The 27,805-nt window shown below is 42.3% G+C and overlaps 1 protein-coding gene across 1 annotated transcript; it reads right to left on the bottom strand.

Annotated features, from left to right (window-relative positions):
* Nucleotides 1-278: 278 nt before the first annotated feature.
* On the bottom strand, nt 279-27,110 carry mpc1 (mitochondrial pyruvate carrier 1). The gene is given in 4 exon segments (XM_060915919.1): nt 279-1,218; nt 9,145-9,277; nt 12,444-12,540; nt 26,877-27,110. Coding segments are annotated over 4 exon segments (330 nt in total). The 5' UTR covers nt 26,952-27,110; the 3' UTR covers nt 279-1,193.
* Between the last annotated feature and the right edge of the window lie 695 nt (nt 27,111-27,805).

Here is a 27,805-nt window from a genome sequence, read left to right as displayed (position 1 = left end):
TTCCCCGTGTCTGTGTGGGTTTCCTCCGGGTGTTCCGGTTTCCCCCACAGTCCAAAGACATGCAGGTTAAGCTAATTGGTGGCTCTAAATTGACCGTAGGTGTGAATGTGAATGGTTGTTTGTCTCTGTGTCAGCCCTGTGATGACCTGGCGACTTGTCCAGGGTGTACCCCGCCTCTCACCCATAGTCAACTGGGATCGACTCCAGCTTGCCTGCGACCCTGTAGGACAGGATAAGCGGCTACAGATAATGGATGGATAACAAACAGAATACACAGCTGTGTCTAGACTGATTTATTTAGCATTCACAGTGGAGTATGAACAGCGTTCTGTGCATCTACAGATACATCTTTAACCTACTTAATGCATAACTAATCACACATGTGATAAAGTTGATTTTTTTTTTAAGCTCAAATTGAGGGTTTTGTGTATTCTTGGTAAATCACTAAGAACATGTCCACTCATTGTACAGCCAAATTATCTGACTCCACACACAAAGGAGCCCCCTTTATTTGGGGGTTAAAATCAGAACCTGAAAGCACTCTTACGTGGAGTTACTTTTCAGTAGGTGGCCTGTCGCAAAGCAAAATCTGACAAGAATTCCAGCTCACGTTCTGAGATTTCCTGGTGGATTACAGTTCCATAATCTCTCCAGTTCATTTAAGATACAGTCTACATTCACAAAGGAGTCTCTGTAGTTATATCGTTGCCTTTTTTTTTTTAACCCGATACTGAATATGAACTGCGTACTGAATAATACAATCACGGAAGTTTGCAGTCAGGACAAATAAGCAGGAAATGCAACAAATCAACTTTGATTTACTTTATTAACTTTTATAACTTTTGATCAGAGGTGAAAATTGATATACTCAGCCATGTTCAGGAATAATTTACCTTAAAGGACAATTCCAGAAATCAGTCACTTCTTGTGTACTATATATTAAAAAAAAAAAAAATGTGCGTAACAGTCCTCTGAAAGATCAAGTATTATTATCATCCACACTTTATTCCAATCTATTCTGAAAGCCTGCACAGAAGACAACCGGATCATTAAATAATTCACTTAGTATGGGCGGTCAATTATATTTCTATCGTTAATCAGATAAAAAGTTGTGTTTTCTGTCTTTGAACCATTTCTGAAAGCTCGGAGCTGCATGTTATGGACAGAAAACCCCTGCGTTTCATGGCTTCTCATCATTTCGCCATTTTTTTCTCCATGCTGCAAAGAAAAAACACAAACGAGAAAGAAGATTAGTTATTGCGACTTTACAAGACTGAGGCTGTTCTGAAAGTTCCAATACTTTGTTACATAAAACATAACTGTAGATTTTAGGCCAATACCTTACCAAAATAGACAAGTAAGAAAGAAAGAACAATGAAATGTCAAATGTTTTTCATTTGGGGTGTATTGTAACTAATAATCAGCTCCAATAACATTTGTGACTTTATTCTGATCACTAGTTAGCTCAGGGCGGCACGGTGGTGTAGTGGTTAGCGCTGTCGCCTCACAGCAAGAAGGTCCGGGTTCGAGCCCCGTGGCCGGCGAGGGCCTTTCTGTGTGGAGTTTGCATGTTCTCCCCGTGTCCGCGTGGGTTTCCTCCGGGTGCTCCAGTTTCCCCCCACAGTCCAAAGACATGCAGGTTAGGTTAACTGGTGACTCTAAATTGACCGTAGGTGTGAATGTGAGTGTGAATGGTTGTCTATGTGTCAGCCCTGTGATGACCTGGCGACTTGTCCAGGGTGTACCCCGCCTTTCACCCGTAGTCAGCTGGGATAGGCTCCAGCTTGCCTGCGACCCTGTAGAACAGAATAAAGCGGCTAGAGATAATGAGATGAGATGAGACTAGTTAGCTCACTGGCCAGTTAGCATGACCGGTTGTCCCACATTTCGTTGGACAGTCCTGAAAATTAAAGGGACATCCGTGTGTCCCACACAGTCCTCACAATCCATTCAGCAATATTTTTAAATAACATTTATTTAGATATAAATTTTCAATTAAATCATCTAGTAAGTAGTTCATTTTTCACTTGACTATACTCATTCACTTACCTAATAAACAAACTGAAAGCCAAGAATACAAATAAAACCCTTATTTACTGTCCCCTAACTAAAGTGAAGGGAAGGTCTCATAGTATCTAGCAATGTTTATACTGATTTTGTGACTGGGGTTTTAATATCTTTTCTTCCTTGTATAATTTTAATTAAATTGGGAGTGTTTTCAGGTGGCACGGTGGTATAGTGGTTAGCGCCGTCGCCTCACAGCAAGAAGGTCCGGGTTCGAGCCCCGTGGCCAGCGAGGGCCTTTCTGTGCGGAGTTTGCATGTTCTCCCCGTGTCTGCGTGGGTTTCCTCCGGGTGCTCCGGTTTCCCCCACAGTCCAAAGACATGCAGGTTAGGTTAACTGGTGACTCTAAATTGACCGTAGGTGTGAATGTGAATGGTTGTCTGTGTCTATGTGTCAGCCCTGTGATGACCTGGCGACTTGTCCAGGGTGTACCCCGCCTTTCGCCCGTAGTCAGCTGGGATAGGCTCCAGCTTGCCTGCGACCCTGTAGAACAGGATAAAGCGGCTAGAGATAATGAGATGAGCGTTTTCAACCCAAAGTGAAGGTGTGAATGGAGCAAAATATCCTCTCCTTGACTTGCAAGTGACGTCAAAGCAAAATAGAAGCCCGGATGTCGGCCATGTTGGCGGAGATACAAATGCAGGGTCAAGCGACATTCCATACAAAACAGTCACGCGTGTGCGAGACTCTGTTTTCCCACTGCTTTAAGTGATCTTTTAGCTATGCCGTATCTTTATGCTGTATATGGTTGTGGTCACAACAGTAATCGTGACCGTGGCACGTTCCGATTTTTTAGAATTCTGTCAGTGATTCGGAAAGAGGGCGAGGAAACTCAGGCTTAGTACGGAGAGGAGACGAACACGGCTGAACACCATCGGCAGGGCTGATCTAACAGAGGCTAAAACCAAAACAGCTCATGCTTGCGGTAATCATTTTATCTCTGGTGAGAGTCAAAAACTCTCTCGATAAGATCATGGAAAAATTCTCATGTTGCTAGAAAATGAGCACTCCCTTGTCGTTATAATTTTAACGTGTATTACTATTTCGCTTTTAGGAGCGCCAGCAAAATTATATGATAGAAACAATCCAGACTGGTGACCTGGCGACTTGTCCAGGGTGTACCCCGCCTTTCGCCCGTAGTCAGCTGGGATAGGCTCCAGCTTGCCTGCGACCCTGTAGAACAGGATAAAGTGGCTAGAGATAATGAGATGAGATGAATCCAGACTGGGCACCCACTAAGAAAACAGGCTACGTTTCATCCAAGGTCGGACTTGATTCTTCGGCAGCCAAACCAGATAAAACGCGATATCTGGGTATTCAATGGTAAGTAGAAGTATCTTATCTTCAGAAAAGTCTGACTTTTTTAAAATAACATGGGTTAAAACCACACATCTATCTTCGCTCAAGCGTTCACATCGTGGTAATACTGGGAATATTCAGCACTGTTTACAGACACGCTCTCAGTGGCTGCCATCGTAATCGCTTCGTATATCCACCATCATATCATGGTGGATGCTATGACGTACAGTGGTGCTTGAAAGTTTGTGAACCCTTTAGAATTTTCTATATTTCTGCATAAATATGACCTAAAACATCAGATTTTCACAGAAGTCCTAAAAGTAGATAAAGAGAACCCAGTTAAACAAATGAGACAAAAATATTATACTGTCATTTATTTATTGAGTAAAATGATCCAATATTACATATCTGTGAGTGACAAAAGGATGTGAACCTTTGCTTTCAGTATCTGGTGTGACCCCCTTGTGCAGCAATAACTGCAGCTAAATGTTTGTGGTAACTGTTGATCAGTCCTGCACACCGGCTTGGAGGAATTTTAGCCCATTCCTCCGTACAGAACAGCTTCAACTCTGGGATGTTGGTGGGTTTCCTCACATGAACTGCTCGCTTCAGGTCCTTCCACAACATTTCGATTGGATTAAGGTCAGGACTTTGACTTGGCCATTCCAAAACATTAACTTTATTCTTCTTTAACCATTCTTTGGTAGAACGACTTGTGCGCTTAGGGTCGTTGTCTTGCTGCATGAGCCACCTTCTCTTGAGATTCAGTTCATGGACAGATGTCCTGACATTTTCCTTTAGAATTCGCTGCTATAATTCAGAATTCATTGTTCCATCAATGATGGCAAGCCGTCCTGGCCCAGATGCAGCAAAACAGGCCCAAACCATGATACTACCACCACCATGTTTCACAGATGGGATAAGGTTCTTATGCTGGAATGCAGTGTTTTCCTTTCTCCAAACATAACACTTCTCATTTAAACCAAAAACTTCTATTTTGGTCTCATCCATCCACAAAACATTTTTCCAATAGCCTTCTGGCTTGTCCATGTGATCTTTAGCAAACTGCATACAAGCAGCAATGTTCTTTTTGGAGAGCAGTGGCTTTCTCCTTGCAACCCTGCCATGCACACCATTGTTGTTCAGTGTTCTCCTGATGGTGGACTCATGAACATTAACCAATGTGAGAGAAGCCTTCAGTTGCTTAGAAGTTACCCTGGGGTCCTTTGTGACCTCGCCGACTATTACACACCTTGCTCTTGGAGTGATCTTTGTTGGTCGACCACTCCTGGGGAGGGTAACAATGGTCTTGAATTTCCTCTATTTGTACACAATCTGTCTGACTGTGGATTGATGGAGTCCAAACTCTTTAGAGATGGTTTTGTAACCTTTTCCAGCCTGATGAGCATCAACAACGCTTTTTCTGAGGTCCTCAGAAATCTCCTTTGTTCGTACCATGATATACTTTCACAAACGTGTTGTGAAGATCAGACTTTGATAGATCCCTGTTCTTTAAATAAAACAGGGTGCCCACTCACACCTGATTGTCATCCCATTGATTGAAAACACCTGAATCTAATTTCACCTTCAAATTAACTAGAGGTTCACATACTTTTGCCACTCAGATATATAATATTGGATCATTTTCCTTAATAAATAAATGACAGTATAATATTTTTGTCTCATTTGTTTAACTGGGTTCTCTTTATCTACTTTTAGGACTTGTGTGAAAATCTGAAGAGGTTTTAGGTCATATTTATGCAGAAATATAGAAAATTCTAAAGGGTTCACAAACTTTCAAGCACCACTGTAGCACATTTTGATCACGTGGTTGCAAGTCATCTATGGTATGTAGGTCAGATGACAGAGATAAATGTGGGACAGAAGTTGGACATCACTTATTATTTATTTGCATGTTAAGCAGTTTCCTGCAAAACAAAAAGTCACCTGTCCTGTGACTAAACATCGGCTCACCCTATTGAGGTATTTCACCTGACGTCACAGGGTCACGTGACGCCCCAGTGTCCGCCATTTTGAACGTCAAGCTACATACTAACGCTGCAGACAGAGAGGGAGAACCAGCTTGAAAAAAAACGTGTTATAGACACCTAGAATAGATTAATTTGTCAGTAAGCACTCTATAAATAACCATGGTGTTTGCTTGTTGTGCTGTGGGCTGCCACAACAGACAGGGACAGCGTGCAGGACGCTCCTTTTACCAGTTTCTAGTGATGGGAATTTCAGCTCTTTTGGCTCTTCTTACTATAAGGAGCCGGCTCTTTCGGCTCCCAAACGGCTCCTGAGATTTTATTTTTGATTTAATTGCTGCAATTAACTAGTTAATTACATTATTATTTATATTTTATCAATAGGATGTTTTCCATTTTATTTTTTAGTTTTTGTAGCCATAAAGCTTTTGTAGCCATTGTAAAGCTTTGTAAAGTATAGCAGTGTAACAATGTTCTAGCTATAGAAATAAAACTTACTTACCAATTAATAAATTATTTTCTCACAAACATGATGCAAAACTGTGTTATATTACCAATATAAAATACACAGCTGATTTTCCCCTCCTCAGGTGCCTCACAGACTCCTCTCCCCTGCGCTCCACAGCTTTAAGCATTACACCAATTTTCATATTTTCGCAGCTGTGAATGACATCAACCCCCCCCAACCAAAAAAAGTAGGCATACACCATGCTACTTTTTTTCCTTTGAATGGTAATAGACAACACAAAGACGCAATCAGACAGCAACTTTTTTTGTGAAAGTCTCTCTCTCTCTCTGAGGCACCTAAGGACAAAAAACTAATTCGGCTCCCCAACTCGGCTCCCACCGAAGAGCCGGCTCCCGTCGTTCACTTCAAAGAGCCGGCTCTTTGAACCGGATCGTTCGCGACCGACACATCACTACCGGTTTCCTACTGACCCAGACAAGAGGGCCAAATGGATTGCAGCTGTGAAGAGACAGGATTGGGAGCCAACAGAGTACTCCAGACTTTGCAGTGATCATTTCATTTCAGGTTAGTTTATCAGTTAACGCAATTTTGATAAAATATATAGCAAAAAGTAAATGGGTCAGTGTTTGTTAACCCATCTGAGCAGTGAAACAAGGCAGTGTTAACTTGTCTAGGGTTGCATGTAGCAGACATCAGACATAAAACGCAATAACAAAGGCGAGAAAGAAACGAGAGACAGAAATAAATAAACAGGGCTCCATACCAAGGCTGGGTACAGTGTTTGTGATAAAAGACAGATCCAATTTAACACGAATCACAGCTTACTTTCTTGTTAAAATGTGCAAAGGTCTCCACCATCTCATACCGCCTTGCACTGAAGGACTTAAGCGTGCCATCCAAAATGGCTGCGTCACGTGACTTGGTCACATGGGTGAAATACCTCAATAGATAGTTTTCACTGACGTCACGGCATTCCGGGGAACGCCCCCCAGCCGCCATCTTGCGGGGCAAACAAAACGGACCATCGCCACTACCAGCTACGTTATCTCGGACAAATTTATGAAGTTATATAGTCAGTTTTCTAAAATAAAGATCAATATCAGCAAAATCAAGCAAACAGAAGTATATAGTTACATTAGACGACACCTCACGACAACGATATGCAGCCAAACTGGCCTTGATTGGGGGAATTGACCCCTACGAAGTGGACAAAGATGCATTTTCAAGTGACTATGCAGGGCTGCCAAAGCCTGAAACTGCCAAAGCCTGCTCCAAAGCCTGAAACTGACTTCATCAAACTTTAAAGGCTGTCGGATATATACAACTTTATATATTCACAGCGCGCCTTTTGGCGGATGCTGCCTGAATCGCGCGATCCGAATTTTTTTTTTTTTTAAAGGGATAGTTCGGGATTTTTGACATGAATCTGTATGGCATCCCCATCAATAGTGTCGTGCAAACACACTGACTTACCCCTGACAGCATCCTGTGAGTCCAGTTCTTGTCCAGTTTTGGTCCAGACGAAAGTAGTCCGGCAAGTTTGTTGGGGTCACGAAAGTAAAACGTTTTTCGTCTCAAAACAGTACGTGTTCAAAAGAGTGATATATTTGCATCACAAAACTGTTGCCAAATAAAAAGTCAGACCTCGAAATCGCTTGGCACTATTTTCTCTCCCTTCTTATCACTGCGCGCTGCCGCCAGGTGACAGCGAAACGCAGACCCACTAAGCTGGTGGGAGACCAAGGCTGCACTCTATCCACGGCTTACACACGTGATGGCACGGAGGATGTGTATAATGGCAGCATCTGTCCCCCCCAGAGAGGATCTTTTCAAAAGCAGGACAGATTATAACCGAGAGGAGAAATAGAATCAGAATTAACTAGTTAATTGCAGCAATTAAAGGAATAGGTAGGAAAAGGAAGGCGCAAAGACACCGCGCAGCGCCTGAAAACGGGTTTTCAATCGCTGCGCACCCGTTTTCAGGCGCTGCGCGGTGTCTTTGCGCCTGCAGCGGTGCTTTGCCTGTGCTGTGGCTGAAAATAGTTCCAGATATAAATTGGTCTAGTAAATCCCTTCGTGTTAATTTGCATTGATGTGTGTACTCGATGTGAATGTACAGGTCATGAGAAATAATTATAAACAATCTTGAGTTATTTAATTCACTTTTGTAATGACAATGCTAGCTGGACACGCCGGATTACAGTGACTACGCTAAGCTAAGCTAACCGGGGCGTTTATAGATCAGGACAATGGCTGGGTCGGCTACAAAACGCTTTGGCTCACTCATCCAACTCTAGGGACTGCAGGGACTGACTCAATTTCATCTGGGGGTGGCGTATTCCTTTAAATCAAAAATAAAATCTCAGGAGCCGAAAGAGCCGGCTCCTTATAGTAAGAAGAGCCAAAAGAGCCGGCTCCCGAAAAAGAGCCGAAATTCCCATCACTAAAACAATGAATGAAACAGCCGTGGCTGTCACCTGGCGGCAGCACGCAGTGATACCGAGGGAGAGAAAATAGTGCCAAGCGATTTCGAGGTCTGACTTTTTATTTGACAACGGTTTTGTGATGCAAATATATCACTCTTTTGAACACATACTGTTTTGAGACGAAAAACGTTTTACTTTTGTGACCCCAACAAACTTGCCGGACTACTTTCGTCTGGACCAAAACTGGACAAGAACTGGACTCACAGGATGCTGTCAGGGGTAAGTCAGTGTGTTTGCACGACACTATTGATGGGGATGCCATACAGATTCATGTCAAAAATCCAGAACTATCCCTTTAAGGGGGGGGGGGGGGGGGGGGGGCGTTGGAGTGTCTGATTATAATTTCAAAGTAAATTCTGTATTAAAATTACTAAATAAGCAAATCTGTTATAGTCCATGAAACAGGAAGTATAAGGATGAGAAAAAAAAAAACAGTTTAATTCGGGAAGCTGCGCTCGGGCTGCGCAAATGTGCGCAGCTTCCCGATTTAAACTGTTTTTTTTTTCTCATCCTTATACTTCCTGTTTCATGGACTATAACAGATTTGCTTATTTAGTAATTTTAATACAGAATTTACTTTGAAATTATAATCAGACACTCCAACGCCCCCCCTAAAAAAAAAAAAAAAAAAAATCAGATCTGCGCGATTCAGGCAGCATCCGCCAAAAGGCGCGCTGTTTGCATCCCAAACACAAATCAAATCATACAGAATAGACCTAAAATGTTTTTCAAAAATGACCCTTGCGTGAGTGAAGTGACAAGTTTCAAATAGAAACGTGACAGTAAACTGGCTAATGTGATGGGAACATTTTAAACATGCAATTTGAGCACTTCTTACTTGAACTTAATGAGTCGCCCTCCCTGGATGAGTTGTGCGGCCTCGTTGGTGAAATGGCAGGCGAAGAGGAGCCAGTTCCTTGGTTGTACCTTGTAGGCAAATCTCATGAACAGCAGCGAGTAGCAGGTCAGAGCTGGTGAAACAGTAATACCAGTATGGATAATAATGAAAGGGAGACTATCAAATGGGGTAGCCATGGCCTAAAGGAGCAGCTTTTTGATCAAAAGGTTACTGGTTTGATTCCCTGGACCAGCAACAAAAGAACAGGTGAATGAACAGCACTTTCCCCTTCCTCTATATCCATGGCTGAAGTGCCCTTGAGCAAGTACAGCACAGCTGCCCATTGCTCTGGGTGTGTGTGTGTGTGTGTGTGTGTGTGTGTTAACTTGTGTGCTTCAGATGGGTTAAATGGAGAAAAAGAACATCATTGTGCCCTAATGTACTGTATATGTGACAAAGGCTTTTTCTTCTTCAAATACTAATACGGATGACAATATTGCTGAAAGGATATAGTACAAAACGCTAAGGACGGAGTTTAGTAAAATGCTAATTCACTTTTATGACATTTTCCACTTGAATACGAAGTATTGTGTTAACCAAACATTTTTTAAAAGTTCATCATCGTGCCATAAAAAGTGCATTAAAATTTCAAAAGCATGAAAAGACAACCTTTGTACCAGTGCTCCCTCAATGGTCTCAACAAAAGAGAAATACGAACCTTCACCTACAAGTCTATGAGCTCATGAATAGCACAAAGGTAGGCTGTTGTTCCAGAGAAATGATAGACAAAAGAATGTGAAACCTATCATTTTATACCATCTATTACTTAAGAAATGCTCGAGAATTGTTGGCACGCTGATAACGACAGGTTAAAAGGGTTATGAAAAATGTCCCCATCTTTATTTAGTTTAATCTCATATGGAAATTGAGAGAATAAAAGAAATAAACTTTATATTAAAAGAAAGGAACTACAAAGGTCAGAGGACTCTCGTTTATTTTTTGATAAAGTGGCCATTCAGTATTGATTGTTAATTAGTATTATTAAAAATGATTACAAACAATAGTTCAACATTGAAGTTCAATACAACAAATAAAGTAAAATGTACATGATCATTATATGATTATTCTGAGCGTTTTTTTGCGTGTTTATTTTGTTCTATCTTTGTTGTTTTTTTTGTCTTCCTTGTCAGTCTTGGGTTTTTCTTTTTTGTACATCTTTTTATTCTATCCACATTCACTGGATATGAGCAATTGTGCGCTCTGATTGGCTACTATACTACTAGGATATCAGATCATATACCATGAGTAGAGAAAAACAAAATGGCAGATCATGTTGCTGAATCAACCGAGGACGAAATATTAAAAAAAAAAAAAAGTATTTAAAAGAAACAGACCTAGCTAAAAGAATAGGTCATGCCTTTCCTCCTCCTCCCCCCATCCTGTTCCACACTCCAGCCCAGTCGGTGGCAGTAATGCACCTTTAAGTTGGTTTACCAACCACCAATAAATAAATAAATAAATAAATAAATGTTATATTCATTTTATAAGTGGTAAGTTGTTTAAATAAACAATCAATTGTGTTTAAGTTTGTTTTTGGAAACCAAATCATCATGTAAACAATCTCTGGAGAATGCCTAACTGGAACCGCTGAGTGTACGTTTACATTGTAATGTACACTTAATATCGCTCGTTTGTCACGTTTCTATTTGAAACTTGTCACTTCACTCACGCAAGGATCATTTTTGAAAAACATTTTTGGTCTATTCTGTACGATTTGATTTGTGTTTGGGATGCAAACAGCGCGCCTTTTGGCGGATGCCGCCTGAATCGCGCAGATCCGATTTTTTTTTTTAGGGGGGCGGTGGAGTGTCTGATTATAATTTCAAAGTAAATTCTGTATTAAAATTACTAAATAAGCAAATCCGTTATAGTCCGTTTCCGGTTGAGAGTACGTCGTGCGCATTCTAGCTGCCGCTTCTCACCAGAGCTTTTTTTAAATTTTATTTTCTCTCTTTTTCAATTTTCATTTTATTTATTTTTTTTTTGTGTGCGTTTGTGTAGTTTGATGTTTGAGTGTTTTGTCCACCAGTTGTGGTGTAGCTCCGGGCCCAGTTTGGGCGTTGGTTCCCTCCAGGCCTTGGTTCGCCGTGGGTGATGCCTGTGCTCAGAGCTGTGGACTGCAGTGAGCTCGCTGCTCATTTTACTTCGTGGTTGTCCAGCGCTCTGCGCTTTAATGCTTGGCGTGATGTTCCGAGCGATGTTGCTCGGTGGTGTCGCGGCGGCTGTGCAGGCGGTTTGGGACACACCAGCGCTCTGCGTGGCGGAGCTTCTCTGCTCGCTGTGTGGATCCACGGCGTGGTGTTCGAGCGATGTGGCTGACGGCATCACGGCGGCTGTGCTGGAGATGTGGGACTCGTTTTCGTGCGCCTTTTGGTGGGACTGTGGCTGCTACACCACTGGAATTACATCCTGACCCCTACTTGGTGGACTTTTTACTTTTATTATTTATTTATTTATTATTGTTATTTTTTTCCTTTGTCTATAATTGTAAAGCGTCCTTGGGTTTCTTGAAAGGCGCTATATAAATTTAACTACTTATTATAATAAATAAATAAATAAATAAATACCCTAAAGAAGAACCCCCCCCCCCAAAATAAACAAAATGTGGAATAAAAAGTATTTGATAGTAAGAATGTATCCAAGTTTTCAAGAATTATTATTATTATTATTATTATTATAATAATAGCATTTTTCACAAATTGCTCCCGTCATTTCATTGGTTTACGTTCTAAGCGGAAATTATTTTGTTGGACGTTTTGTATAAAGTTATTTATTGAGTTTGTGCAAAACAAAACCCCTCCGTTTCTCAAAATCCAGTGAGTGTGGATAGAATAAAAAAAAAAAAAAAGTTACTCCACTCAATCTCGTCGTACATACTCGGTGCTACATGCCTCATCAGCTATCAGCTCATGTCTGACTTGATTTCGTGGAATAACTTAAGTATACCCTGGTCTTGTTTTTCTTTCTGTAACCTCTAAGCAAATTAAAAAAAACCAACAATATTTACAGATTCCATACTGTTTTACTGCTGAAGACTGGTGTGTGATTTATGAACGTTAATGGTGAAACAATGCCTTTAACAGAAAATCAAAAAACCCAAAACCGCATCACAATTTCACCGAGGGTGCCAATTATTCTGGAGTTGACGGTGCATCGTATTGAATACCTATTGGACTCGATATGCACCAAATGCAGACAAGGCATTCTGTGAAAGTAGGTATATCTGGTTTATCACATACCAAATGTCATTCGGCCACTGATGATTTCAGGACTTTTTTTCATGTCGGTGATGGCAGCAATCGGCAGCCCCCAGTTTGCCACTGGACCCCAAAAGTGCTGAAAATGAATAAAAACAGAAGAGTATAGTCCTATCCATTTAATCAGACATTTCTAGAAAGATTACCCAACGCTGATGTTTGTGACATGCAGGGTACAGACAGGTCATGAACAAGCTGTATTTCAGTAAATTTACCCACAGCCCCAAAATGAGAACTTTACAAGCTAACTTGCATTACACCACAGCGCTGTAGAACTCTAACGGAACCATGATTACCAGACTTTTGCTGATTGGATTAGGCATTGCCCTGGTATATCGAGGAAATCAGACAACGGTGACAGCTGTTCAAAGCCCCACAAAGCTGCCCGATATGATTGAGCGGTGGGCAAAGCTGTCGGCACTCAGACTGTGGCTATTAGAACTTGAACCACAACATGGTTGTCATCTTGGAGATGCTTTCGGCTTTGCAAGGAATAAAGTATTTAGGAGACCAAATGGAATTGAATTGAGCAGAAATGGACAGATATGGACGAATGGTGCGGACGTGTAAAGACTGCGTCTGTTCGAAAGACTAAACAATCTCTATCTTCAAGGCCGTTGCTGGGGAAACATTTCCCCCAGAAGGTCACTGCTGGGAGACACTCTCGCATTCTTCACATTTCTTCCCAATTTTACGCGGTCGCCGTTTTTCACCCCCAGTGTGACAAGCGGGTGCGTGACATGGCTGCAGGAGCGGACGGCTGCTTGCTTACGCTGGGTTACCTCTACCTCCTCCCCTCCTACCCCCTTACCCCTTCCCCCCCCACCCCTGATTGCCCCCTCCTTCCCCCCTTCCCCCCCCCCCCCCTCAAGTCCCATGTTTTAAAAAGTGTACTTGTGTTATTGTGTGCTTGTGCGGAGGTTTTTAAATGCTCCCACACTGTACTCCTGATAGGAGCATAGTGTGTGTGTGTGTGGGGGGGGGGGGGGGGGGGGTGTCTTTTTTCCTCATGTTACTACTGCATTTCTTTTTCTTTTATCCCCGTCTTCCTGTAGTCTGGCTAATGCGACTTCAAAGCTCTGCGAGCATTTGGTCTGGCAAAGATATTAAGCCCAACCGTTTCCCAAAGTGCGTGGTTGACCCGCCTCCCTGAAATGCCTCAGTTTGCTACTGGTCGAAGCCAGAAAAGGCTGTGACGAAGCTTAAACCAATCACATCACTCTTTCCTCTGACGTATGTGATGCGACAGGGCTAACTGGTAGATTAAAGTCTTACCGAAGCCGGTCGGGAGCAAGGCGAAAACGTCCTTCCTTTCAATAAATACCTCCAGGACTGCTCTTTGCTCAGTTTTCAATGAGAACTTGCTCCATGTTCGTAATGTTTCTAGTGAATGAAGCGCTTCCGGCATAGATTCTGTAAACAATCTATGGCTTCCGGTCGCAGTTCTACTACGTCACTGCCTTGAACACGCCTCTACCCAGGGCCGTTGGAGATGCTCAAAGTTGATTGGCTCCCGATTTTTCAGGAGCTTGGAAGAGCTGGAGATAGCTTGCCTGGCCAGACTAAGCTCGCAACAGGCCCTCGTGTTGCGTCACGCTTAGGATGGGCGGGCCCAGGCCAGTCTTCCTGTCCTGTTCACCCTCTGTAAGGACAGGTTGATGGTCAATTTCACTGGTAACAGTGACAAAGGGTTTCTTCATTCATAACTGACCGGAAGATGTTCGTTTTCTAGAATAGCAGCTCTGACCATAATGATAGGTTAATAAACCTGTGATTTTAATTCCATCATCATTGTTCTAATACACGATTATTTATATAGCAACAACTCACACGTGTACTCTTATGATGGACCTTCCACATTTACAGCTGATGATAAATTACATTAAAAAAAAAATCAGGTTTAACAAATTATGGTGAAGCTTTCTATAAGCAGTCAGTCAGGGTTCCCGCTGGCGCTCGTCACTGACAAACAATCCATCAGTGACTAAGAGAAAGTTGCGAGCAGTCATCACAGTGGCGAATGTATTTAACATTAGTCATCTTTTCTAGAAAAGCCAGAGTGTAAACAACGAGCACGTGCTTGTGACCAATAAATATCGACTACACACAATGATCAAATGAGCGCCAAGCTTTGGGCCAATTGCAGTGCGTCTTAATCGGTCTGGTGTGGTGGTGTAATCCAGTGCTTAATTTGTGAAGTGGGAGGTCCCGGGCCGGAACGCAGGAGGTGGGTGGGTCCGGCAACTCAAAAAAAAAAAAAAAAAAAGGCAGGGGGCGTTTTTTTTTCTTTAAACTGGGCATCGGTCCAGATAGCCCCACTTGCCTCACTGCCATCACCCGTCTCATCTTCCCGATCCTCATTCCCTCTGACGGTTGCAGTTGTTGCGCTAACACTTCTAGCTTCACCGCCATCATCATTCTTCTCATCTTCTTTTTGATCGCTCCCGCAGACTGGTACACTTGCAGCAGGTGCTGGTGCAGTGTCACTGTGTCCAACGTCGTCCATTTTAGGTCGTTTAGGATCCGGCTGTCCTGGGACTTTGAAAAATTTTAGTAAGCTTTCTTGTTTTTTTGCCATTTTTTCCACAGCGCAAGCTAACGGCTACAAAAAACCCGGTGTTCTATTGAGCGGAAGTATACACCCCATGTCCCCCTCTTCCCCTTTCGCATAGATTTTGTGGATGTCATAGGAGAGAAATCAACAACAGATATCAAAATCAAAACCGAACACTAAACAAATTTTTATTTACTTATTTAATTTATTGTTTGATTTTTTTCCCCCTTTGTGATGGTCACGGAAGTGATCTGATCCATTTAAATAGCTGCCGGAACACTGAATGAAATGAAAATAGCTGCCGGATCCGACGACGGAGGTTCTGGATCTTGTTCCGTCATGTTCCGGCTCAAATTAAGCCCTGGTGTAATCATCTCTGTGTGGAACCGAACAATGGCGCAGTCCAAACTAGGGATGGCGAAAACTAAAAAAAATCTTGACCAACCACCGAGCCTCATTAGCCGGTTTAAAGTCGGTTAACCTATGAGTTTATTACAGGGATGCAAACAGCGCGCCTTTTTCACGGCTCGTGCAGATTCGATTTTTTTTTTTTTTGGGGGGGGGGGGGGGGGGCGCGTTGGAGTGTCTGAATAATTTCATCAGAGTAAATTCTGTATTAAAATTACTACATAAGCAAATGCCGTTACAATCCATGAAAAAGCCGTGAAAAAGTCGGCATCTGCGCCTTTAGTTTGTGTGGAGAGATATGATCTGCAATAACATGCATTGTTGGCTACAGACCGAAACATACTTTCAGAATGCACTGGCCAAGGCAGGACTAAACTCAATGTGCCTTCTAATAATAATTATTAAAAAAAAAAAACGGAATAGTAATTTGTAAGCTAAAAAGCCTGTGTCTACTACACTTTTTTTCTTTAGCCGAGTGGCAGCTGTGTTCAACTGGGGCGGGAGATGACTGAATGGGTGTTTCTGATTTGTCAGCTGTCTTTAACTGGGGCGGGAGGGCGGGACATGACTGAATGGGTGTTTCTGATTTGTCAGCTGTCGTCCTTACACCGCATGGCATGCCCCAAGCGTTTAACAACACAGAATTGCAGGTTCTCCGCTCCAAAATCGGCAGCTTCAAAACGATTGATTTTTTTTTTTCCCCCACCGACAACCAAAAAAAATTAACCGGTTGACGTTGATTCGGTCAACCACCGGTCAAACGGTCATCGGTTAACATCCCTAGTCCAAACTGAGGAAGTTTTTTTTTGGGCGGGACTCTTCAAGCACTGAAGATGATTTTAAGGGCTGAAACAGCCACAGGCACACCCGTCGCTGTGGGAGGGCCATTGGGGGCAGTGCCCGCCCACCAATATGCGTAGGCCCACCCGGCCCGCCCACCCCAAGCCAGATCACAATCACAGATCTCAAATAAATAAATAGATAAATAAAATCCTAATTTAATTTTATTGTACTCGCTTTGGGTTAAAACTTCCAGTGTTGCATAATCACTAAGACATTAAACATATTAAAACCGTGTGAGTTTGTTGGAAAGTTTGGCTACGTAATTACGTCAGTCAGTGTTGCCAAGCAACAATCAGTTACCCGCATTTTTGGGTGGAAAATGAAGCGCGAGTTTATGCCAGCAGACAGCAGCTAGTTTCCGCGCTTTCTTAAATATGGATATACGTAATTGGTTCAAAACCCCAACACCGGCAACTTCGGATAAACCAACACATGATGTCGTTGGCAAAGAAGACCATGGATGGCAATGGCAATTGGTAGCTACCCCTCTGTTGGTTGCTTTGAAATGTACCCGCCGTGGTGTTTTTTTGTTTAGTTTGAGATGCTGCTTGTCATCTAATATATCATGTGCACACTCAGTTAATTGTTGTTGGTGTGTGCGCGTGCGTGCGTAATGGCAATTGGTAGCTACCCCTCTTGGTTGCTTTGAAATGCACCCGCCGTGGCGTTTTTGTTTGTTTGTTTAGTTTGAGATGCTGCTTGTGATCTAATACGTTATGTGTACTTGTGTGCGTGCGTGCGTGTGTGTGAGAGAGAGAGAGAGAGGGGACTGATGTTGTAGGCTGTTGCTGGTCCGGTCATGTTTGCTGTTGGTTATGTTTAACGTGATGATTACTGTGCGGGATTAGGGCTGCCCGAATAGTGTGCAAAAATAAGCTAATAATAGTGGTGCCCCCCTGGTGGATTTCATAAGCCCCCCTTAAGACTGAGATCTCGCGACGGGACTGGCCACAGGGGGTACACTCTGAGCCCCTACCGTCCCCGAGCACATCAGACAGTGTCAGTAATACAGGGGTCGGTTTAAAAAAACCGCCAAAGTGAAAATGCTGTCAGCCAGCAAGCGATTGAAGAGAGCTAGGTTTCAGGGGCGTGGCATGTTGAGTCCCTGTGGCTAACGTATGATGAAAAACGCTGTGTCATTCTGTGTTCGGTTCGTAAATCAGTGAGAAATCTGATTCCTTCCCTGTTGGCTGTTCCCAGACTCTTCTCAACTCAACTGTAAATCAAGTTGTGTGTTGAAGTAAAGGGAGTCCGAATACCTCTTTGAATAATTCCATGCTAAAACAAGTGTTGCCAGGCAAAACAAACCTCGCCCGGTAGCGCTTATGATGAATATATCGCGAAAAAACAATTTTGACCTTTTTTGGTGACCCTGACTTTGACCGTGTGTGTGAACATACTTGGCTAATAAACACTGTTCTGATTCTGATTCTCTGCTGCTCTCAGCCAATCAGAACACACTGTACTGTACGACTGTTACACGCTTACATTCTTACAGCATGAGGACATAGTGGCTACCGCCTCTATATGAGGCAATAGCCATAAAAACCTTGACCTTGACCGGATGACCCTCAAAATTGTGGAGATTCTGGGGGCGTCGTGGCTCGGGTGGCTGGGGCGCCATGCCATGGGTCCGGGGACCCGGGTTCGATTCCGACCTGAGGTCGTTTCCCGATCCCTCCCCGTCTCTCTCTCCCGATCATTTCCTGTCCTGTCTCTGCACTGTCCTATCCAATAAAGGTGGAAAGGCCCAAAAAAAATCTTTAAAAAAAAAAAATTGTGGAGGTTCTATTTGAGACCGATGGCCATCTATCCTGAAAGTTTCATGAGGATTGGTCCAGCCGTTTTCCTGTAGTGTCGTTTACAAACAAACCTGACTGAAAACAATACCTCGCCCCCTGGTGGACTCCGTCCCTGGGCGAGGTAATAACCTTCAGTAAGCTCAAAATAAAGAGGTTTATTTTTTTCGCGGTCCGGAGAAAGCTAAAAACCTCTAGCTGTTGCTAACGTCGAGCAAAAACATGGCTGAATCCTAAATGACTCAATTTTGTATAAATAGGGGACTACATAGGCAGCAAAATGTAGGGTTTTTTTCCTGCCATGGAAGTGCACTTGTATACCAAGGAGGAAGCCATTTGCATTACAGCTGTGAATGAGGATTCAAAATGGCGGCTCGGCTTTCCCTTTCAGGCGCTCTCGTTTTCTGTTAGAATTTGGTAAAGAAAAAAAAAAATATTTACCAGCTTAAGGTCGGTCCGTATGGTGAAATACCGTGACCTCGGCCTTGAATACTGACCTCAGCCCAGAGGGCCTCGCTCAGTACTTTCAAGACCTCGGTCACGGTATTTCACGATACGGACCTCCCAGCTGGTAAATAACATTTATTTTAGCTTGATGGTGCACAGGGCGCCCAAAATCAAGTCTTATTCGAGGCTGGAGTGGAGCCTAGATTTTACATGTAATGGAGAGGTCTAGCTTTATCTGTACAAATATTTGAATTGTGCAAGTTTGGTTGGTATAAACCTGTATTAAGTCGGCAACTAAGAAAAAAAATAAAAATACAGGCTAAGTGAAGAAAAAGTGGAGAATATTTTTCAGAACCCAGGGGGAACGCTGGTCAGTACTTTGTACTAGTAAGTTATCCGCTTCAGGCGAGTCTTCAGGACAGAGGCTATTTGAGGCCCCTGTGTAACGTTTGTTTGTCTTAACGCGTTTTCAAAATGAACTCCGGACTATATCCAGACATAGGGCTGCACGATATCAGAAAAATATGCGATATTCGATAACATGACTGAATATCTCGATATCGATATGTATCATGATAATTAAATATATAATGTTTTTCTTACCTCTACTCGCCGTTCTGCCCTGTATCTAGCATTTAAAAAAAAAAAACACCCAATGCATCGCTTCCATTCCAACATTATTTTTTATTGGAAAAACATGGCTACACCTGCAACGGTGTCCATCAATCATCTTTAAATCTCTTAATTTTTGTGAGCGCAGCAGAAAATGTCTTAAGTTGAAGTAAACAAAAAACTGAAAACTACATTACGTTAACATAAAGCATTCAAAATGGCAATTTCAGCGGCTCCCGGGAGATGAAGGTGAGCGACACAGATTCACCATAAACTCAAACACAATCTGTTAATAACACATGCGGGTGAGAGAGCAGTGGGGTGTGTGTGTGAGAGAGAGAGAGAGAGAGGTAGCGTGTGTGTGTGAGTGAGCGGTAGTGTGTGTGTGTGAGAGAGTGAGAGTGGTAGTGTGTGTGAGTGAGCGAGCGGTAGTGTGTGTGTGTGTGAGAGAGCGCGGTTTTATGTTTTTATGCTTCTGTACAGCAGTGTTTGTCCCAGTGAGCCGCCCCACCACTGTTTTACAGGTACATGTCTTGCAAAGTACCTGAGTTTGCAGTACATCACCCCTCCTGAATCCAAAGCACTTCCAAATAGCAGACATGCATTTTTTTTTTTTTTGGAAACCAGTTCCTCCTCACACAAGTTTGTCTCACCACACTTGCTCCCGCCTTCCGCCATCACCACGAGGCTTTTACTTGTTTTGCAATAGGGGGCGGAGTTATCCCGCGGCGCTTGTTGACATTCAAATGTGATTGGACGGCACAGAAAAATGTGCCTTTTATCGAAATTTAAGTAATTTTTGCGGTATGTGTATCGCAAACTATGATATCGTGATATCGATACTTTTTCGATATATTGTGCAGCCCTATCCAGACAATCCGGGCCAGCCGTTATCCGGAGTTTCCCCTCTCACACATGTATCATACAACAGGAGCCCGTCCGCGAAAGACGCCTTCTTGCCGACTGGTTAAGGCTCCGTTTGGTTCAGGTGAGGGGTGGTCCCTGGATAGCGCAGACAGGAGGCAGAACAGGACGCAAAAAGCATGTTGTGGAAATCATAGTGTTTTGTATCACAAGAAACATGGCAGACAAGGCTACGAAATGATCCATAATAAGGACTGTTTTTGCACTGATATAAATACTACATGCTTAAATGACCCTGCTTGTTGACCCCTAGTTTCATGTCAGTCGCATAAACAGAAACATCAACAACACGTCCACTCACTCGCTGTGGAGTCTCTGGACAATGACCTGCTCCATTTACACACTGCACAGACTTTACCCCGTCAGCTGTCTAGTACAAAGTCTGTTTAACATCCGGTCCAAGTGACTGAGACGTTGTGTTCTAACATACAGCTCCACCAGGTAACGACTATAGATAAAATCAGGGTTGCAGTGCTCGTCTGATTCGGCCATTACGAACTTCAAGTGAGGTTGGTGAGAGAGTGACGGTTTATAGGTGTTAGAATGAAAGTGAAAACAGGAATAACCCCAACCCATATCCATGTCATCGCTTGTTTACTGCAGTGCATTATGGGCGATACCCGGGGTCAGCTCCGCCGTATTGTTTACTTTCGCGCTTGTTAACACTGCATTGTTCTGGCTAACCGGTTTTAACCATGCCTAGAGTGAATTGCTGTGTGCCTTACTGTGTCTCCACAACAAAGAGAACACCTACTCTGAGCTCTTATCAGCTGCAGGTTGAGAAGAAGAGAAGAAAGAAATGGATAAGTTCAATCAGCAGTGAAAACCTTTGAACCAAATCGAAATGGACAAGTGTTTGTAGCTTACATTTCTCTGGTGGGAAAAAGACGTACTTAAACTGTGACCCAGCAATATTTCCACGGTCTGCGGAACGGCCTTCGGTTATAGAAGATTATAACAATCGACACTGTTCATCGTCTGAAACTAGCGATATTCAAAAGCCTGTCAAACAAAGAAGCATTCTTCGGCTCTTGCCTCTCAACGTGCCGCAGCGCTCTGCAGCTGAACGAGCCCGTCGGACCGATAAACCTCCCAAACCACGAAGGGTTCTCTTTGGGGTATGTATAATGTTCAGTGTACCTCACTAGCGCCATTTATTGAAGAAAACGTGTTTATACTGAACACGACACGGCAGACCAGCCGGTTTCCAAAGTGTTTTTTTTTTTAAATGTTTCCTGATATCAAGTTTTATTTAACTAACCACTCAATTATAATTTTTCGATGCTGTTCATCTGGACCTGGGATCACGAAGCAATCTGAGACTTAAGTCAACAGTTGATTTTCCATAATAGTTTCCCTTACTGCATCTGCAACCTTCATTGTGCTGGATCAAGATTAAGTACAAGGCTAAGATTTCATTAGAACAAAACTTCTTAGAAAATGGTAAGGAATAACTGAAGATTAAAAGAATCAAATTTAGACTTAAGTCTAAGATTGCTTCATGATCCAATATACGTCCTCGGAAATAAGACGTTCTGAGATTTGATGATGTTCAGTGTGGTAGACTCGGTCTAGACTCTTACCTTCTCACCAAGCTTGATTTGGATTCCGATTTTCCTGCTCTAAACCCTCGACATGTTATCCACCTCTTTAAATCACCAGTTTCACTGTCTTCCACGACAGAGCATGGCAAAAATCGCTCCTCTCACATCACTCTCATGTAAAATTAATCTGACATCCGCTATATCGCTCAACTACCGACCCTGGCTATCCCCTACAATACATTGCGGGAAACAAGTGATGACGTAGTTATGCTTGGGAGCTATTGTCACAAGAATGTTCCACAAAACTAAACAGGTTTTAAAAAAGAATGACATGTAGCTTATTTATAAATTAATATCTGTAATAACTTGCAAATCGCTATGGTTTAAGAATAATAAAACACTCCAGGATGCTCAGTTATAGGAAAATAATCAACTTCAGAAGTAACAGTAGCTCTGCTTTCTGCCAAGCCACATCACACCACCCGGTCATGGATTACTTTCCTATAAAGCTATGTCACAAAGTGTGTTCCTAATTTATAAAAAAAGCATAAGAAAGAAGACACACTTACTGTGCTGACATTGAAGGTCCCATGTGAAGTGGAAATAAAGAAAGAATGGAAATATGTTATTGAGGTATAAAGAAATCAAATCACTCTTCATAAAAACTAACATCAAGTGTATTTGTGCAATCTCTCTCAATAAAGTTTTATATTAAACTTCATGACACCAACTGACTTCATAAATGTACCCAAGAGGGCCAGGTCACTTAAATCAACCACACTGCTAAAGGAGATATGCAGAACCATGGCCTCACTTTTGTTTATAAACACCATGAGACCTCAAGAATGGCACAGGAATAGTTTTAAGTGTTAACAATAAATCTAATATAGCAATTTTTATGATTAAAGTGATATAGGTAGCGGTCTGAGTGAATGACCTTGACGTCCGTAAAGTCACAGCAGGAAGGCTATCGGTCTCATCGCCATTTCCGCTATACTAAAACACAGAGCTGACTGCAACTCCGATCCTCCATTTTGAGCTAATTTATCGCCATGCCACGTAGATGTGTTGCTGCACCTGCCAGCAACACGACAGAAGTTGGATTTACGTTGCATTCATGGCCCAAGAATGTTCAAACCGCAAAGATTTGGACGCGTTTTGCGAGTTGTTCACAGGCACATTGGGCAGCTACAAAGGTGGTCTCTCCTCTGCTCTGCACATTTTACTGAAGACTCGTACGAGACCTCGGATCTGTTGAGGAGCGTTGGCTATAAGCCCGTATTGAAAGAGGGTGCAGTACCAACAACTAAAGGAAAAGAAAACTACAAGAAAAGGGAAAGTAAGTTCAGTTGCACCAGTTCTCCCGGAGTGTTAGCCGAGGGTTGTTGGTAAAACCCGGGATGGAACAGGATGTGACATATCGCTCGGGCAGTGATCTCACTGCGGTTGTTGCTAAAACCGGTGACGTCCCATTCCGGGTTTTAGTAATTGCCTGAGCTGAGCAGTAATGGCGGAGTACTCAGTATGGAGAAAATGGAGAATGAGCGGACCAGCCGTCTGATTTCTCCGCTGGATATGCTTGCCTCAGCAGCAATATCTCGCCCTTACGTGGAAGACGCGAATGACCGGAGAACTGAAAGTCAAGGGCTCGACATTAACGCTTGTCCAGGACAAGTGATACTTTATGTCGGACAAGTTCATCGTCTCAGTTACTTGTCCGATCGGACAAGTGCCAAAATACGCCGATATTCGGGTTACATATCAAATTTATCAGTTTATTCACATGATTTCCGAAGCATCTCACTAGACATATTGTTTTGATGAATTGCCGGATGTTTCTATTCGGAAACACTGATGTGCGCATGCGCAATATTCCACTTACGAAACCGGCCAATACCGCTTCATGTATTTGAGCTGAAAAGTAAACGGTCATTTATGATTGGTTTTAATCGTGTCATATGCGTGGATTTGTTGACATTTCTGTTGGCGGGATCATTATTCAACTGTATATTTGCATTGAGTGTGTGGTAATTTCCAAATCTTTGAATTGTTGTTGATGGTGTTCATTATATAGCAGAGCGTGTGTGGCGGGGAACGTGCGCCTGCATGCGTGTGGATTGACAGGGAGTGAGGTAGGAGTGGGGAAAGTTATCTAGGAAATACCAAGCTGTCAAATGGCTGCTAATTAGGTTACCAGCTGTATTAATTAACTAATTAGTAATGGAGTTTAGGGATTTGAAACATAGGGCTCTATAATTTAGATATAAATTATGGATTATTTGAAGTTATTAATTATCTTTTTTTTGACCATTAAATACCATACAGGAGCCACACTGAATAATTAGACAACAATTAATCAGTGGAGGATATATATTCAAAGTTAATAATTTAAAAATGAAAATATATATTTTAATTTTCTGGTTTTCATTCAGCTCATCTCATTATCTCTAGCCGCTTTATCCTGTTCTACAGGGTCGCAGGCAAGCTGGAGCCTATCCCAGCTGACTACGGGTGAAAGGCGGGGTACACCCTGGACAAGTCGCCAGGTCATCACAGGGCTAACACAGACAACCATTCACACTCACACCTACGGTCAATTTAGAGTCACCATAGCCCAAGAGCATTAGCTCAAAATTGAGTCCAACCCGGAACAAATTAGTAACAAGCTGAATTTTTCAGAATATGTTCAGAATACCCTTAGGAATAACATACTAAAAGTCCCCGGGAATCCACCTTGTGCTCTGAGAAATTCAAGATGGCGTCCAAAATGGCCGCCGATTGGAGATTTTTCAATATCTCAGGGATAAAACATAATATAAATGCAATTAAAATGTTAAATTATATGTTCTCTCATACAAGCAATGCAAATTCACCATTGTCACACTGTTAAAATTAAAATTAATCAAGATTACAAGGTCATTAATGTGGAAATTACATGGAATTTGATGGTTGACATGATTGACAGATTAGCTTAGTAGGCTACCTACATACATGAACATAATGTAAGACAACAATTAGACATCAATTTCCTTAATATTTAGTGCATCTTTAAGCTTTGATAAAATATTAAAGGGAAATTAAATTTGACAACTCTATCTTCTAAAACTACAATGGCAAGCTGTTTCAGTACACTTCTTCAACATTCCGGCGACTTTCATGACAAAAAGGTCTGCCTCGATAAAAGCTCTTGCTTATAAACAATGAGTAGACTTAAACACTCCTCAGTGCCTCAGTTGTAATGCTTGGACCTTTGTTGTACCATCAATGAAGTAGGGAATTTATTCAAGCTTGTTTAAGGGTGGGAAAAAATTAATCTTTGAGTTTCTAGCGCCAGTCTTTACTACTAGCAATGCCAGTGTGTTCGGACAAAATAAAAAGACTAAACTCAGCATGACCTTTTAACATGCCATTTTTCATTTTACACCACCAATTTACTATTAATTAATATTAATGAAAATAAGTGCTCCAAACCCTAGTAATTGTGTTTGTTGTTTTGTGAACAGAATAGGATGATACGGAGTGAATGAGTAACCAATGGATCCACACTCTATAATCGGTAGTGTACATTAAATAGCACATGTATAGATTTACAATTATAAGTCTGTAATTATTAGTCCTAAACATTAAGAACTGAAGCCATTTCAAAAACATATGAGATATCTTCATGATACCATAACGATTATTTTGTCATAACAGTCATTGTTACTGTTATAATAATGTGTACATTGTTATTATATAATGTTAATACACAATGTAATTAATACACACGTTGCAATTTACTCTCCTACCCTACAAAACATATATTCTGACCTTTTAATTGCATTAATATTTTGTTTTGGGCCTGAGATATGGGCAGATCTCCATTTGGCGGCCATTTTGGACGCCATCTTGAATTTCTCAGAGAGCACAAGGGGGATTTCCGGGGACTTTTAGTATGTTATTCCTAAAGGTATTCTGAACATATTCTGAAATTTTCAGCTTGTTACTAATTTGTTCCGGGTATAACCTGGGCTACCAGTTAACCTAACCTGCATGTCTTTGGACTGTGGGGGAAACCGGAGCACCCGGAGGAAACCCACGCGGACACGGGGAGAACATGCAAACTCCGCACAGAAAGGCCCTCGCCAGCCACGGGGCTCGAACCCGGACCTTCTTGCTGTGAGGCGACAGCGCTAACCACTACACCACCATGCCGCCCATGCATGTACATGTGTGTTGCATAAGTTATAACACCTATCCTATTTTAATGAGAATCAACCCACAATCAATGAAGTCAAATCAGTATTAGTTGAGCAAGTCGGTAACGGTATTTCTTACTTTCAGCATACATTTTTATTTATATGACTTTGGTCTACAGCTGTCAAAGGCCTCGGCCTTAAAACCGGTTCCCGCTGTGACGTCACGCACTCAGGGCTTGCTGGCTCAGTTCGAATCCTAACTTTGCGGTCAATTTTAACTCTTTAAAAAATATCTTTTTTTTTTTTATTGCCATTTATGTAGCATACAAGAGTCAAGGATGGAGATACTATCCACTCAGACATTTATTTAAAAAAAAAAGGTTCTGTGTATCTGCTTTAATCAGAATCAGAACACTATATTAATCCCCAGAGAGAAATTCAAATTTGCAACCAAGCTCCTGAATCAAAGTAGTAAGCATGTTTAAAAATAGAAGATAAGATAGTCTTAAAAAAAAGAGTAAATAAAATAAAGTTCAATAACTTAAGTAAAAGCAAAATGAAGTGATTTTATATACACAATGATTCCTATATACATACAGTATATTGCACTTGAGTTAAGGATACATGGTAAGACAGCGCACCATAGTTATACTTTAAAGACTTGCATTCATTTTATTTGGTGATAAAGCTCAGAATTTTGTTTGTTTTACTTGAAATATAACTTGTGCACTGTTTGTTATCTATCAGCACTATTAGTGCATACTGACAGGTAAGCAGAGGAGACTCGGCGCTCATTAGCAGTCACTTTAATACAGAGTGCACTATGTAGGACGCCGTAGATATCAGAGTTCCTATCCGGCCCTAGTGTACTTGAGCAGGGAGCTGTGAGCCATTCAGGACACGGTCATAACTTGCCCTTCAGTTCGGTCAAATCTAATTTCTTCCTTCTCTACGTGACAAATGTTTATAAAATCGAGTGCCAGTGATGTATCTAATCACATTTCGTTAATTATTCAAGTAGCATGAATAATCAGAATTTACATTAGGTAGATTTAGAGCAAACTAATGTAGTTAGCGAGCTAGCATGAGCTATTCCTAGCCATGACTTACCTCATCAGATAATCTCTGAACTCCTTACTGCGGAGATGATCAACAGCTTTACGGGCCAAAGTGCCAGCCATTGTTCCACTCAAGTATAAAACAAAATATGAAGATAAAAAAGAAAACTTTAAAAAATAAAAAAGCCCAGTGGTTTGTACAGGAAGCTGCTGGGAGGTAGAGGACAAACCTATTTTACGTTGCCAGCCAACAACCGAAACGTCACTTCCTGTTTGAGTCACTTTCAGTGTAAGAGTCTTCTTCTTCTTCTTCTTCTTTCGGTTTAATGGCGGCTGGCAACTAGCTTCAATGGTGCATTACCGCCACCAGCTGGACTGGGGTGCGGTACTTGAGTTTAACCTTTCCAAGTATGAGGCAAAAAATAATAATCTCATCTCATCTCATTATCTGTAGCCGCTTTATCCTTCTACAGGGTCGCAGGCGAGCTGGAGCCTATCCCAGCTGACTACGGGCGAAAGGCGGGGTACACCCTGGACAAGTCGCCAGGTCATCACAGGGCTGACACATAGACACAGACAACCATTCACACTCACATTCACACCTACGGTCAATTTAGAGTCACCAGTTAACCTAACCTGCATGTCTTTGGATTGTGGGGGAAACCGGAGCACCCGGAGGAAACCCACGTGGACACGGGGAGAACATGCAAACTCCGCACAGAAAGGCCCTCGCCGGCCACAGGGCTTGAACCCGGACTTTCTTGCTGTGAGGCGACAGTGCTAACCACTACACCACTGTGCCACCCTTTTGAAGATCTCATCTCATTATCTCTAGCCGCTTTATCCTGTTCTACAGGGTCGCAGGCAAGCTGGAGCCTATCCCAGCTGACTACAGGCGAAAGGCGGGGTACACCCTGGACAAGTTGCCAGGTCATCACAGGGCTGACACATAGACACAGACAACCATTCACACTCTC

This window comes from Neoarius graeffei, chromosome 3 (assembly GCF_027579695.1).
Source record: "Neoarius graeffei isolate fNeoGra1 chromosome 3, fNeoGra1.pri, whole genome shotgun sequence".
Lineage (NCBI taxonomy): Eukaryota > Metazoa > Chordata > Actinopteri > Siluriformes > Ariidae > Neoarius > Neoarius graeffei.
This window is presented reverse-complemented; position numbering and strand designations above follow the sequence as displayed.